This window comes from Geospiza fortis, unplaced genomic scaffold (genome assembly GCF_000277835.1).
Source record: "Geospiza fortis unplaced genomic scaffold, GeoFor_1.0 scaffold7, whole genome shotgun sequence".
Classification (NCBI taxonomy): Eukaryota; Metazoa; Chordata; class Aves; order Passeriformes; family Thraupidae; genus Geospiza; species Geospiza fortis.
The window spans coordinates 1,111,114-1,127,513 of record NW_005054344.1 but is presented as its reverse complement, the minus strand read 5'-3'; the positions used below and the strand labels follow the sequence as shown (position 1 = coordinate 1,127,513).

The window sequence follows — 16,400 nt, the reverse complement described above, 5'->3', positions numbered from 1 at the left end:
CCATGTGTTTGTTTAATAGTGGTTAAGTCAGCGTTTCTTCTGCAAACATTACTGTATTTTAAAAGCCTGGTGATTGCAGCTCTCTGGGCTAAAACTTCAGATACAGATCCTGGAACAAGAACTCATTCTCTGTAAACAAGAAATCCCCAGTTTTTGGGACTAGGATGGTCTCTTTTATGTGGTACCAAGGAGGTGGATGTTGGTTTGGGCCCCTCCTTAGAACATGGTGGTTTAACCCTCTGATGCCCTCCTTGGGAGTGGAGGAAATACAGAAATAAAAGGCAAAAGCAGCACACAGGGAATAATTTTGAGAGATTTTATCTATCTTCATTATTACGAACTTGCATAAAAGAATTCAAGTACATTACAGGCAAACTTCTGAAATGTTCTGGAAAAAAGCTAAGTCTATTTGTGCAGATTAGAATTCCCAAGAGGAATCAGTTTTAGAGACAAAGTCATATACAATAAATATGTGGACGTAATGTGTGTTTACATAGTGGCCACCAGTCTGCTCATATGGAAACAAACCCAAAGCCAAAACACAATGCTTCCTTCCAGGCAAATAAGCTAAAATTGCCAGCATGGTTCTTCAGATCATGATAAGAAATAGGGTTTACTATTTTGTGGCAAATAATGTAACCACTAGCATTGTGTTTTTATTTGTTTGCTGGATTGTTGTACTTAGAACTTTGCTTCTCAATGAAAATGGCATGCAACTTCTTTTTAAGTTGATATTTTCAAATAATCACTTCATTATGAGAGTGGAGGCCTCAAAAATCCAACTTAATAGGATAAGTTACGAATTGGAGTAATGATAGTTATCAACAGAAGAGACTGAATTTGATAGTAAATTTGGACATTTGAAAGCATGCAAAACAAGCACAGTGTACCCTCCATGCCCCCTCCAAATATTTTCCAACAATTTTGAGCTAGTAGAAAGTAGAAACAACAAAAAATGAATCCAAAATATACTCCAACAAACCATAATTACTTTATGCTACAGAAACCAAGATGTATCTCTGTCCTGTTTATGCTAATTTTTAGAGCTCTTTTGATCATAATTTACACACTTTCTTGCTTGTTAAGTTTACTCTGCACTTCAGAGTTTGAAGTTGACTTCTAGTTCTGCAGTTAGTACAGCAATTCAGAAGTCACTGATAATTACATGGTAGAGCTAACTCTTAAATAACTATTTTGTATGGGATCTTTTGTCTGCACTTTATATTCTTGATAGCACAAAGTATGGTGTGAACAAAGGAAGATGAGAGTAAAGACGCACAAAAAAGACACTTCTGAAGGAAAACAAGGAGGGAGAATGTTAGGACACTTTGGAAAGCTTTAAAGAAAGAAGCTGAAAGGAAAACTGTGCATGAAAAGTGAAATTCTGGCTCAGAAGTAAAAAGCAGGTAATTACCGCTAATACATATATTAGTCTACATTTTATAGAAGAATGATACTTTTTAGAATATGACACATTTTAAAATAATTTTTAAGTACAATGAATTATCATTTATATATAGAGAATATATAACTGTTTAAGTTACTCTGACACTATGAAGGCTATGGCTGAAATATGCAAATCAGTGCAGTGATTTATAATCAAGCTAAAATGTGATTTTTTTTCCTATTTCATCAATTTGATTTTATTTCTGTTATTGAAGTATCGCAATTTTTTAAAGGACAATATTAATTATTTTTTCATGATTTAGACAAGTGGAATAGATGAGATTTAGAATAGTTTCTGAACAAAGTCAGTGAAAATAAATTAATAAATCAGCTACCTTTTAATGCAACATTTAACTCCTATATGTATTTTAGTGTAAGTTTTGTTTAGTCAATAAAGGTGAAACATACTTAGTTTCTTTTTGAGAAGGAAAATATCCATGACTGCTGACTTTATTGACTAAAAGCTGCATTTTATAAGCTTAAGTATAGCAAATAACCATAATATTGAATGTTTGCTAGGATGTTTATGCTCAACATAATCTCATAAATTATATTGTATGGTTGTTAAATATATAAACATCCATGAAAATATACATATTCTTACTTACCCAACGGACAGGAAAGGCTCCTTTGATTCAAGTCTGTCAAGTAAATAACAAAAGTTTTAAATATAGGCATTTATTGCATTTAAAAACAATTATGCAATGAATTTAAAACAGCTGTTCTCAGTGTCAAGTTTATTTAATTACACAATTTAGCATTAATAGAAGGGCCTGATTCATTTTAGTAGTCACTTTTAGTATTCCACTTTAGTTTCCACTTAACTTGGAAAAAATCCCATTTAGCCAATGGAACTTTGATCTAGAAATCAAATATTTACAAAGTTGCACATCTAGGCCCTTTGAATTTCACAGACTGAGATGACTTGTGTAGGTATTTGAATGGAATGTCCAGAGTAAACAAGAAATACTTTGTTCTTTCATTCTTTTTGTTGCCATTTTTATTTTTCTTTTTTTGTTTGGCTTCCAGCATGCTCGTATGACAAGATTACTTCATCCTTATGAGAACTTCTGTCCCATTTGCCAGACTTGGCCTTGTGCTGGGTCTGCGTGTCACTGTTTTGGTAGATCCAGAATCATGCTCAGTTCTAAACCCAGTGATTCAAATGCTCTCCTACTCCCTGATGTGGCTGCTGTGGCTGTGAGGAGATGCAGCACCTGCACACTGGCAGGAGCCTCTTCTGGGAGTTTCCATCCAGCCAGGGCAGATACAAGAGTCCTCATCTGTGTTATCAGGCAGTGCTCCTGCCCTGGTATCTGCAACTGGCTGCCCTTATTTTTTTAGAGTGTTCTGACTTCAGTGAGTTTACTAATATCAGCTGCTTGATAAGACCATTAGTATATGATTTTAGGATCCTTTATAAACATGCTTAAAGCACATTGACAGCTGAGTAATTTTGAGTGGTTACGTGATGTGCAAAAATGTTCTGTTGTGATGATTCCCATGGAGTATACTGTATAAGAAAGAGAGGAAAATAAACACCCAGGTCATTAATATCTCTTTGTAACCTTGTTGTAGCCTTCTAATGCAGCAAAGCATATTATATGTGGAACTGAGCATTTAATTTATGAATCTGAAGCCAATTTAGACCCACAATAAAATATTTGAAATATAATTAATTTTAAAAAATTAACATCAGTTGTAAACAAAGATACTTTAAATAATAAATGTTTTAAGGAAAAAGTTTCATGAAAGTCCTCTTTGTAAAAAAACTGAATACTGTTGCAGTTATTATTCATCCAACCAAGGTTTTGTGCAAAAAACTCACAAACCAATAGACCGGTTTAATTATTACCATCCTCTAAAATCCAAAACATTGAAAACACAGTCCCTTTTCTGTTGTCCTAATGATTATAGCTCAACATTCCCTTTCTTTCTGGGGTTGAAATCCTCATGGAACTAAAAGAATAGAAGAGGAAACACTGATGGCTTTGCATTTAACTGGAAACGCAGTAGAAGCCCAAAGCTGCATGTCCTTGTGGTTGGGGCAGTCCCAAGAAAATCTGAGCTTGGCATTCTCTGTGCTCAGGCAGTGCTGACTGAGAGCAATAAAATGACAGGGCCCTTCATGGAGGATTTCACCCTTCTCCTGCAGGTTCTGTGCACTGGTGCCGTGTTTTGGTTTCCGCTCTTCCTACTTAGTGAAATGAAGCAGCCAGGGGAAGCACTCAGTGTTTGGCTGGAGAGATTAACTATAAGCAAGATGGCCAAAGAATGAAAACCCTAGAACGTATTTACATACTTCATAATACAGAAATTCTGTAATCAAGAGAGACATAGCACTACCCTGATGGAGGATATTCTGGTGGATTTTACTTGAAAACAAAGTGTGTGTGATAGACGGCCCTGTGGACAAAATACTGCAATTAAAAATCTATTTGAAGTCCATTCTCTAGCTGGAATTCAATTTGATTTAAATAGTGCTGCTCTAGGTTTGACCTCTCTCTATATTTGACTAAATGGTTTTAGATAATTTGCTGAATTACTTTTAATTAGTTCGAGTGTTCCTCATAGTAAAGGAACACAATTATCTGTTGGTCTTTTATTTGGTAATTCAGTATGTGGCAAATTAATATAAAGGTTTAAAACTGCAACACAATATGAAATAACATCTTATATAAAATTTACTGGTGACAATAGTCAATAAAACTTTTTACCTTTCTTTTCAACCTCATGTATACTGACTTTTCCAAAGTTTTGAGGAATTCTTGAAAAATTAAATATGATATTGCAAAAAGACTAATTGTGATAAGTTTTCAGAAGGTCTGTCATACACCTCCAGGAAAAATCTTAAAGCAGATGTCCTTGCAAAAATATATTTTTGTGTCCAAGAAATACTAAGTAGACAGTAAACAAAGGGAATCATGATTTAATTATGTAGGAGTGGTAGTGAAGCAGAAGAGATTGAGATATTTTCTTTCTTTCCTGAAATGGCCCATCACAAAAGATGAGTTTGTCAATATGGCAAGGCAATATACCAGTTTGAATAGGAGGGAGGGAGGCTAATCCGTAGCATGACTGGGACATGGCAGACTGAGGTGGTGTTCTACTTTGATTTTCAGCTAAGATTTTCCTTATCTACCTATAATAGATAAGTTTTTCAGGAGGAAAAAGAATTTTTACACTATGTCAGTTGCTCAATTAAAACCAGACACTGTAAAATGAACAGGCATAGGCAATTGATTACTACCCATTGACATGCTACAGTCTTGTCACACTGTGTTTAAAATAAGAACCCTACAAATTTCCCATTTTGTGTTATTCTCCTTGCATCCTGAGACATTTTACAAGTCTGATTAGCCCACTTGTGCACTTCGTTATTTTCTTTGCTGCTAAGGTTTCTTACATAAATGGCAATTATCAAAATTCCATCTTTGACACGGACTGAACATTCAGATGGATAAATTTTCAAGGTTTACAGACAAACATACAGGGAAATGTGACTACATAAGGGTGTGTGAATTCCTCTTTGACTTGCAAACAAATCATGGAATGACAGAGCCCAAAGTAAATTCTACTTTCTTGCATAATTGTCCTATTAAGATTACAGGTAAGAATTTTTCTGCATTTGAGGCCTGATCCAAGATACATAAATCTATATAATTACTTGTTAAAGAATCCTCTCCTCTCCTTCCCAAAACTCTGTACAGGACAAAGCGAATAACATTTCTAACAATATAAATGCAGTACACAAGCAAATGGATTTTAGCCAAGGATTCTCCAAGGTAATTAATTACCAATCAATATATTCTTCTTTGCGATTGTCATATAATTTCATCTTTAGGCACTTAGTAGGAAAAACACATGTAATTTAATGAATTTGTTAGGATTCTTATTCTGACTTGTTGAAAAAACAAAACCATCTGCCCTGAATCAGAGAAAGGGGTCAGGAACTAATATTTTTTCAGATGAGTCATCATTTTAGGTTACAACCTTCATATCAAAATTCCTGAGGAGGATTAGCTGGCTGTGTAGCTGACATCAGACATTTTCTGTTTGACTATAAAATGCATGAATAGTGACTGCAGTTTTCAAGGGAGTTGGGAGCATTTTTATTCAAGCCAGATAGGAAAGTCAGGACATTGTAAAGCAATTTGGACTTCAGTATAATGTTAGTGTGTATTTAGACTAACTGATGTGGCTGACTTATTTACCTGCCAAGTATGTCTTTTTTGCATTGTGCAGCTTTAGGAACCAAATAATTAGCAGGACCAAAGACTTAGCAGAAATTTGCATAGTGAAAGAATATGCAGATTTATGGTTCACCCTGTTTTTCAATGCATTAAATTTTAAAATGACAAGAACAACTCAAGGGACCTTTCAAAAGAAACAAGTTTCCATTCACATAATCAAACATGGATGCATTTTTCTGAATGTTGAATTTGTGATTTGAAGTGATCAAAAACCATCTCCAGAACTTTTTAAGTAGTGTTATATATTGTCATCTAATTTTTTTAAAGCATGTGCATTATAAATTTTGCTACCTCCCGATATTTCTATTCAATGCAAGCAAGCCTAATAAAAGCATGTCTTAATTTTCAGAAGAAATATAATTTCATATAACTTCCACTATCTATTGGGTCTGAAAGAACAATTGCTGATGCACACTAGGTCATCCTTCCTTTCTGGTTTCTGTGACTTAATTTCAATCCAAGATAATTTTCCTGGACATTGTCAGCAACTATTGTCAAATAGAATAGGATAAGAAGCTCATTTTTCCTTCTGAAGCTTCCATAAATGTCTTTATAAATGTTGACAATTTTTATCAAGAAACTCTGCCATATTATGGAACAAATAAATAGTAGAATGTCTGTATAGAAGATCTAATCTATCAGAAGTGTTTAAGAAGCAGAGGGAATGGAAGACTAATTTATATGTTTATGTAAATTTTTACAATTGTCCCTAACAACTTTAATAAGTTCCACTCCCATCTGGTGGTTGACATTGCAATTGATAATTCAGATTACAAAAACAACAACAACCAACTGTTGTTTTCATGAACATTGCATAATGTCATATACTATGTATAAGTTTTTGCAGTACCTCAAGAGGTTGTATTTGACAGACCTAAGTGTTTCTGTTATTTATTGAAATATAAAGATTCTAACACAAAATAAAATACATCACTTAAGCCATGGGTGGAAATTAACATACTGAGAGCTCAAACTGTCACTTTTCAGTGCAAACTGATTCCTTTGATGCTTGGTGGATAAATGATAAGACAGATGATAGGTAAGACTTAGTCTCATTTTTAAAGTTCTTGATATTGCCTGATATGAGAGTCTCATAATCAAGCTGTGAAAATAAAATCTATCCCCAGCATGACCATGAACAAAGAATTATGTCAGAGAGAAAGGGAGACACATAAAGTAATAGGAACACTCAGTGTTATGATTCATTTAACATTGGTGTGCATAAAGCATTTTAACAAAGACGTTACTGCATGTAAAATAGGTACCAAAAAGCTGGGTTTTAATCATCCAGTGAAGAGAGTTAAAATATTTTTTTATATAAATTGAATAATTAGCATTAATTCAGTGTGATGAAATTTAAAAAAGAAAAGCAGAGTGAGAATTCGAGAACAAGAATTGTTTTATACATATATGAAATGAAGGACAACTAGCTGGGTATTGCAAAAAAACTTTTTAAAAGAGAAAGAACTGAGTAACAAGAGACTCCTAGTTATGGGGATGTATTAAAACATCTTTCCTCAGAGGTGGTTGAGAAGTGTCCTTTAATCAGCACATGCTTCCTCTCTTCTAGTCTCAGATCATGGTTAATCAAAGTTCACAACTGAAATATTCAAGTGTACTAAAACTAAATTTTACTAATTACTGAAGAATTTATTCAATAAGAAAGCTACTACACTAGTAAGCACTCTAGGGATAAACAGATTATCAAACAAGATTATCCCTTTGGCTACCAGCCTCTCTCTATGCAGATCTATACATAACCCTTAATAGATGTATAATACATATTTAGTCCCTTTTGAAAGTATCACAACACATTACACATTCTGACTGATTTAAAAAGATACATTTTTTAATAATATTTTGTGACTTTTTTGACTTGGTTAATTATTTAAGATTGAGAATAACTTAGATCACTCATTGAAGCACCAGCTTTTCTCCAAGTCCATGAGGAAAAAGTTGCACCCAGAAGAAACTAACTTCCCAAGACATCTGTGGGTGATATGGATCTTATGCAGCTTAATTTATTGTGATAGAGAAAACTGAAATTACAGTTTGTCCCCGTAAGACAGCTTGATTTTCTGTCTAGGAATGCTTCTGCTCACCTTAGGACTTGGTTTGCATTCATGCACTTACTCTGCATTTAACATGCTGCAAGATGGAGGTGCCTTTAGTCTTTTCAGTGTTTTGAAGTGAAAGAAATGGAATTTTGGCCCAGTATATATATAAATATGTGTGTGTGTGTATATATATATATAAACGTGATTTTTAAGTACTTTACATGTCTGGACAACAGAAAATATGTGCAAGGTTTTTTTAATTAATTAAATTAAACTAAATTCTATTATATTTTTTAAAAAGGTTGCAAAAACCACTGACTATTGATACAGCACATTTTAAGTAGCCAGTTCTACTTAACTCCTAACCCCAGGACAGGGTAGTGCCATAGCACTTTCTGTAGGAAAAGATTTTGAGGGAACACTTAGCACAGGATTCTGTCGATAATACCTGATGTCAGTCTGTACTGATCTGTAGCATAGGTACCATATGTATCAGATGTACGTAGCAGATGACCAAATTTAGCTAGTTTCCTAGAAAAATGTGTATCTTACATCTTTTATAAACATGAAATTCTTGTCATGAGTACAAGTGACAGGAGTCACTAGGATTTTTTTACCCCATGGGTAGCTAGGATAGGAACTTTTTCACCACTAGTTAGTAGAATGTAATTAATAACCTGTTTGGAGTTATCTTTGAAGTTTGACAGTTGAAAAACTGAATATAACGTATCTCTACGTACAGTGAGGAAGTGCTTCAGAGAGATTACCTCTTCCCTGTGCTAACTTTCACAGCAGCAAGAGGCTAGGATGAGACTTAAACCAGCATATGCAAAAGTTGGTTTTGATATACCAATAGAAATGTACATTGTCATAGTGGATACTGAATGCATTACTTTTATAACACAGGACGGAAGGGTTTTGGGGATGTAGTAGGAAAGGGTGACGTGGAGAACTCAAGGGAACTAAAGGAAAAAATGAAGCAGTTTCCCATAATATTCTTAAATGGGTGGCCTAAATTTTAGGCAGCAAGAAGAGAGGGAAACCTAAAAGCTCTAAGTAATTTTAAAACCGTACCCTATCTGATTTTACAAGTTAGATTTTGCTGCATCTTTATGTATGAATCCAAAACTTACAAAGATAACATGAACAGTGGCATGGATTCTCATAGTTGACTAAATCCTGGTAGTATGTCTGAGGAAAACGAAATTGTGATTTGGAGTAAAATTGATTCGGACTATGCATTTGAAAACCTTCTTAGGTAATACTGGATTCCAGGTTCCTCCCATGCCACCCAAGTCTTCTGTTGCTAAACAGAGTTATAAGCTAAACTGTGTTTAACCCATACATCACTGTATGATGTTTCCAGTCATGAAGAAATTAAAACTTAGATTCATAGTGATATTCTTGCAAGTTTCCCAAACTCAAAACATGCTCAGTTTGGTACCTTTGTTAAAGAAAGCAAAGGAAACAAAACCTGAGGAATGAAAACAACTCCATGCTGCTGTCAATTTTTCTTTGCTTTTTCCCATGATTTTTACTAGTTGCTGAATTTTGCAAAAATGTATGCTCCAAAAAAAAGCCAGAATTTTGAGAAAAATGTAATGTTCTAAGTAGTGTGCCTTAGAGATCTCTTCATTACAGGTTTAATCATTCTTTGCATGAAGTTGATTTCACCTGACCCTCTTCTGCTTTAAAGCAGAGTAAGAACACTCAGGTCAATATGTTCTGATCTAAAACCATCTAGAATGTCTTCTTCAGGGTGGGTTGAACAAAACAGTGTTGACTGATCTAATGCACACAATCAATACTACTTTGCTGCATGGCTATTTGCAGTCACACAAGGATGAAGGTTAATGCAGGCATTGCCTTTGGGAATCCCAAGGGTAGAGGCTTAATACCCTTTTCCCCTCAATGACAATACTAACACTTTAAAGCAGTTACAGGAGGGTCACTTCTCTAACAATGTAAGATTCATGTTTGTCATGCTGCTTCCTAGAATAACCTCACTCATGCAAAACTGAAAAATGCAACATACATTTTTATGACAATAGGTATTAGAAAATGGTCATTTTTAGGACTCAAATCACATATGATTATGAATACATTTTTACTTTTCAATAAAATATCCAATGCTTTTCCCAGAAGTTTTGGAAATACTGGCATGCAATACCAAAAAGGCATGCAATTTATACCCTATGCTTTAAAAAACAAAATTACATTTGACATTATGAATCAACAGCACTAAGTATCAGTTCTGGTAGGGTGGACAGCATATCTTCAGACAGTATGCTCCAAGACTAACAGACTTCACCAAGAAATAAAGGTTAATGGTAATTTTATTTTTGTAATTCACTGTATAATAATATATTGCTATAGTCCTCTGTGTTTCACACAGCCTTCCATGCTATTTGTAATTTTACTTAGCAATCCATTTTCTTTCCAATTAGTTATACTTCAAATTTCTTCTAATGTAATTCATAAGACTTTAAAATGTGTTATAGTGTCTCGTTTATCCAACCTTCCTTATTATTCACAGAGTACTAAATTTATAACCCAGCATCATATTTCTGTTGCTCTCTGTAAGCCACTTAAATGGTGCCCTTGCAGTACACCAGCATCTCCCAGACCAAATTACAGCCTTCAATATAATTAGAGGAGTTACATTATGTGAGAACCAATGCCTAATTGCAAGTCCACTAAGTGGTTCTCTGAAGCACAGCATTCTGCATCTCTGAATACTGCAGCAATTAAGGGTTTACTAAATTCCTGAAAATGAAGAATTCCTCTGTTCATTTGCAATGCCCAGACAGGCCCTTCTCTATTCTCTGTCATGAGCATAAGACTTAATAGGACAGTTTCTGAACAGCGGTGTCTGCAACTCTTGATACTGTTTCCATTATGCCTTTTTCACTACAACTCAAATGTAGAAAAATATCATGTTGTTGGTTTCTGATTTTTTAATATGTTGAAGGCACTAGCCTTTTTATCCTAAGTGAAATGCACCAGAATACCTACAGAAGACATCATCTTCATATGGAAGACATGATGACTCCAAAGTGATTATTTCTTATATTAAATGCAAGAATCCATGCAGTAATAAAGGGTAGAAATCTCACATTGCAATAAGGGATAGGGATAGGCCTCAGGCTGTCAAGATTTAAAGCAAATGTGTGACTAAAACTACCGTTTCTGTTTGCCTGCAGGCAAACCCATCAATACTCTGGATCTTTTAGGAATTTACTTTTTGATTTATAAGTCAAAGTTTTTCATTTATATTAGCTGCCAAAATTCTCAGCTAAGAAAGGAGTCATAATTATTTCAATTGAATAAGAAAAGAGTCATAATAATTTCAATGCCATCAGAAGATTGTGGATATGTTTTCTGTTCTACTGTGGTATAAACAGTGATTAAAAACCATGAAAAAAAAAAGATAAGTTTACAGTTAGATACTTTATCTATAGTTGCTTCAGGCTTCATAGCAGAAGTAAAAACTAAGAAAGAAAATTAAACACCAGGAGAAAAACCCAACAATAATAAGTGAACAGCCTATTCTCCAAATTTGCCAGTCTCTGAGCATGAATGTGATTATGGTGTCTGGGCTTTTGTGGAAGAAGACAAGATCATTCATGTGATACCATATATCACCTTATGCAAGAGGAAGAGTATTGAGGTAGAAAGAGGGATGCAGCTCCTGTGCAGATGTGTATAAGCTGGAGTCATCCTCTTGAAAGAGGAAAAAAAAACCTGAGGAAATACTGTATAAGTCTAAGGGATAACTTGAGGGAATATTGTTACAAAGACAAGTGCTAGTCTTTAAACAGGACTTACTTCTAAATGGATCTGTGTCAATGCCATCATTTAAAAACTGATGGTGAATAAAAGCAAACAAACATGAGGAAAATGTAAGATTTATCATGTAGTGATGATCAGAGAGGCAAAACCTGCCTTAGTCTCCTCCTTAAGGGGTGTTAGCAGTATTTTTAAAATAGTGAATAGGAAGATTTAAAAAAAAAGTTTCGTTGTCCTCGTTATTATTGGAGTTACACCACAGATTAGGAATAATATGATTGAGTGAAGAAATCAAGGTGCCAGTTGCATTTTATATATTTTGGTCTTTATCTGTGATTTATTTCAAAATAAACAGAAGCAAAAGTTTTTCCTGTTGCTAAGGATCTGAAATATCTTTCCCTCCACCATTTTCCCCCATTTCTAAAGCTATGAAGTGCTGTACAATCATGCTCTGAATCATGCGAAAGGGTAAGCCTAAACATTTGTCTGCCTTTCCCAGCCCCTCTGATCACATGTACTGTTTTAAACATCTATGGGATAAAACTGATTGCAATTACACCACCATAATTTAGAAATGAAGACTTGTATGTGCTGCTTTCCATCAGCAGATTTAAAAAAAAAATACTCCTGTGATATTAGTTATTTGACATGGAGGTCTTTCCTATTGAAAGAAAACAAACAAACAAACAAAGGTTCAAATTGAATCACTGGGTCTGCTATAGCTTGTATTTCTACCTTTTAAGATTTTTAATGTAATTGAGAATAGTATTTATATTCATAACACAAGTAAAATTTGTACTGTTCAAGTAAAAATTTGAAACGAAATTATATTTTTTCTGTACAGTAATGACTGTTTCAAATGTGACCACCGGTGACATTCTTTGATGAAATGAATGTAAATAATATCCTGCTGGACTTAAAATCTCTCTAGTTAAACATATCTAGAAATGTGGGGATTTTTTATGGAAGCTAAATCTTTTGTCAGGAGAAGAGCTGCAGAACAACATTTATCTTAAGGCCATTCCACTGTACTGAAATAAAATAGCTTTTCTCATAAAGAAAAGTAATCAAAAGCATCAGGAGGATACATTTCTGTAGAAAAAGAATCACTTTGATTCAAAATAAACATCACACTATATTGTGTTAATATAATATAGTCATAGAAAAATTATGTTCCATAAACATATATTTGTTTTCATTCAGCATATAGAATAATGTAGGGGTTGTAACCACAATTTAATGTAAGACTAAAGTGTCAGAAAATACTTTATAAGGTCTTTTTTTCTGTTTTCTGGACTGTGTCTTTAGTCTCTTGTAGATCAGTAATTATGATGGACACACAAGTTCATTAAGAAAAAGAAAATTAAAAGAAAAATGTTGTTGGAAATCTAGGACAGTATTAAATTAAGAAAGACACTTATACCTGCAGAAACTTTTATTATATGACATGTTTCAAAAGATTGATAATACACTATCAGTGGCACAATATTACAGTAATGATGCTAAATCCTGCAGTATTCTAATGGAATGGTAATTCTTGTTTGGTGCAGATCTTGTTGGGTTTATGTTAATGTTTTCAAGAGGGAGGAATGACCTCAAGAAGATTCCTATACTAGAAGACAAAATCGAATTGCTCATCAGTGTCCTTTTCACACTTTTTCCTGAAATGAAGGGTGCTCAGGAGTGCTCATGAAAGCATCTCAAAATAATGGATGGCTCTGAGGTAATTCAGACCACACTGGTCTCTATAAACTATATTTACAATAAATGTAAGAAGCAGAGGGCAAGTAGAGAAGGACTACAAGCAATTCTTTCAGCCTCTGCTATAAGACTGAAAAACCAAATGAAAAGCAAGATGTGCAACATAATTCAATCAGTTTTGTGTTTGAGATTATAAAAGTAAAATGTGCTGAGGAAATTGATAAAGTATTTGTATCAAAAAAACCCCACATAAAAAATAACCATACCATGTAAATAAAAGAATATCCCTTTCCAGTATACTAATATTAGCCATTTAAATAAAATAATTTGTTCCAGAGGCCATGGAAGTTATGAAGTTGTAAAGTAAACGCTGTTTAATGTAGATAATTAGTAGCAAGTTAAATCAGGCGTTTTAAATATACATTTCAATTGCATTACATGACAAAGTGAGTGGTATGGGAAATCATTGTGCTATCTAACACCACTCAGAGAGTGCTGAACTGTAGATAGCACAATGCTGAACTGTACACCAGAAATTTCAGAGAACAGCTGGAAAAAAAGTGGAGGGAAGCCTTTGCAGGGTCACTGTGTGCTACATCTGGACAGTGCTGTGGGAACTCAACACCAGTGGCTGGTTCTGGTTACAGCCAAGCCAACATAGTGAGAGGGTGTTTCACTCAGGTTTTCCTGGCTTTCTTAATCTATTCACTAGATCCATTCTGTTAATTGTCTCACTCCAGGATGTGCCTCAGCAGGATGGGTCTTAGGCTAGCCAGCTTCATTCGCAGACAGCAATAAGAATACTGGAGGTCTGGGGATTGAATAACTCCTCACTGAGTCTTCTTCAAGATGTGACACTGGTGCCTGCCAGTTTTGCTTGTTGCACTCCAAAGAAGCTTGAAGTTTGGCAAGGATGAAAATAATCCACATAGGGATTACTTTTCTTGGATAAAACAGTTTTGGAAAAATTTCTAGGTCAACTATAATGTAAAATTGTGTAGAGCAAAGAGATTGACTAGATATCCTGGCAGAGCCCAGTAACTTGCCTGTCGCAGATATCTTTCATTAAAAATCCTTTCTTGGGATTTTTTCTCTTCTGAGAAGCTAAGAGGCCTCAGAAACAAAATGTAAACAATGGTTATCTGCTGCTGTGGAACGCAACAGGTGGATCTGTGATTGGTCTCATCTGCTTATTTGTAACTAATGGCCAATCACAGCAGAGCTGACTGGGACAGAGGGTCTGAGGCAGCTGCCTTTGTTATCATTCTTTTCTATTCTATTCTTAGCTTAGCTAGCCTTCTGAGGTGAAACTTTTCCTTCTATTCCCTTTAGTATAGTTTTAATGTAATGTATATCATAAAATAATAAATCAAACCTTCTGAACATAGAGTCAACATTCTCGTCTCTTCCCTCACCTGAAAACCCCTGTGAACACTGTCACACTTGCCTTTCCATTTCTTTTCCAAATCCTAGTGCCCTGCTTTGCCACATTGTACAAATATCACTTTGACCTTGGGGATTTGTCAAGTAACTAGCTTTCTCAGAAAGCAGACTTGGATGTGATATGGGACACTGCACTCTCAGCTGTACCAGTACCACCACACTGGTTTTGACTTCCCCTTCCCCAATGTGATCTCCAGCAGAACCCCACTACCACCTCATGCAGCAGAGTCTGCGGTAATTGTGCTCATTTTTATGGCAATAAAAATGGCGCCATTATGGCCGGCACGTAGCACAGTGTTTTTGTTTTTTCAAAAGACTCAAAAGTAGGTGCCCTTGTCATCCTTCTCAAACCCTCTCAACCTTGTTACTATCAGAGGGGTGTCAGATAAAACTTTTAGCCAGCTCCCAGGATGTCAGCCATAGAGAAAGGACATGCTCCATGCCCTGAGGGAGGGCCAGCCATGGGCAGCATGTGTATGGTGGCTCTGCTCCACCTGTCCTGGGGCTTGGGTCCACTCCTTGAGCAGCTGTGAATGGTTGCACACCATCAACAGCTTCCAAAGTCAGAAAGTGAAACAAAGGCTTCTGAAATGGAGAAAAAGCCTTCAGGAATGTATGTAATATGCAATATAACATGGTAGTGGACTGAAATGAACAACAAATAATTAAAGGATTTTATGAGGAAGAGAAGCAGAATAACAGTCCATCAGACTACTTATGTTGATTCTACTTTGGTATACTGGAGAGTAAACACCGGAAAAAACCAGTAAATGGGCTTTCATATGGTGACGCAGAGTTTCTTTAGTGAAATACTGATCAAAACACCACTAAATTAAAAAGACGAAGTGTGATGTTTTATTTTACCAAAACATTGCTCCCAAAGAGTGCTTTAACACATTTGTGTCAGCACCTTTAATCTTCACCTTGTGTTTCAAAGATCTTAAGATCTGCTGCTGGTACAATTAATTTTTGCTGGAGTCTAGACCAATACAACGAGATGCAAAACAATTTTAAGATGTAGATTTTTTTTAAGTGTGTGATTTTCTGCAGAAGTGGTGTGCTAAAAGAAAATTCAGAAAAATTTTGAATCTTCTGAGATTTAGGTTCCCCTCAATGCAATGCAAATTAGGATGGATGATGATGGAGTTTACTGCTATGTTAGTATTTAACTGATTCCTGAGCACTAATCTAAGAACATTTTAAGATATTCAATGAGCATGCTTAAAATTAATAATGTGTTTAACAGCTTTCTGAAGCAAAGACAAAATGTTCTCGAAATTTTTTTAAGGCCTAAATAAAAAAATGGAAGTCCTTTTGTTTTTTAGTTATCTGTCTTGCGCCTAAAAAAAGTTGTGTGTCTCACATTTAGGCTCATGATAAATTTCATATAGGTAAGATTAAATGAGATTATTTTCACACAGATCATAAAACTAGAAAAGTTGAAATAAAAGAATGTAGATCCTGAACTGAGATATAAAAGAGGATTATACCATTACAGGAAAGAATGAATCTAATGACTTGGACACACAAGCAAATTATGAGGATATAGCACATCATAGACATCAGTTGCTTTGTATTAATGACTTATGTGTATATCCACCTATAAATGTGATACAAATTTCTTTTCAGAAATACAGTTCTTTGAACACTTTTGAAGCCTCAAGTACTTCAAAGTAAATAAAATCCTGCAAGCCTGTGCAGCACTCCTGCT

At 34.9% G+C, this 16,400-nt stretch overlaps 1 protein-coding gene across 5 annotated transcripts in view; it reads right to left on the bottom strand.

Moving 5' to 3' along the window:
• Nucleotides 1-16,400, bottom strand: part of RALYL (RALY RNA binding protein like) — a 369,877-nt gene that overhangs the window by 53,047 nt on the left and 300,430 nt on the right. For all 5 annotated transcript variants that reach the window (XM_031058511.1, XM_031058513.1, XM_031058510.1 and 2 more), the window contains one exon: nucleotides 2,055-2,087. In XM_031058511.1, the coding sequence (XP_030914371.1) occupies nucleotides 2,055-2,087 (33 nt within the window). The remainder of the gene's footprint in view (nucleotides 1-2,054; nucleotides 2,088-16,400) is intronic.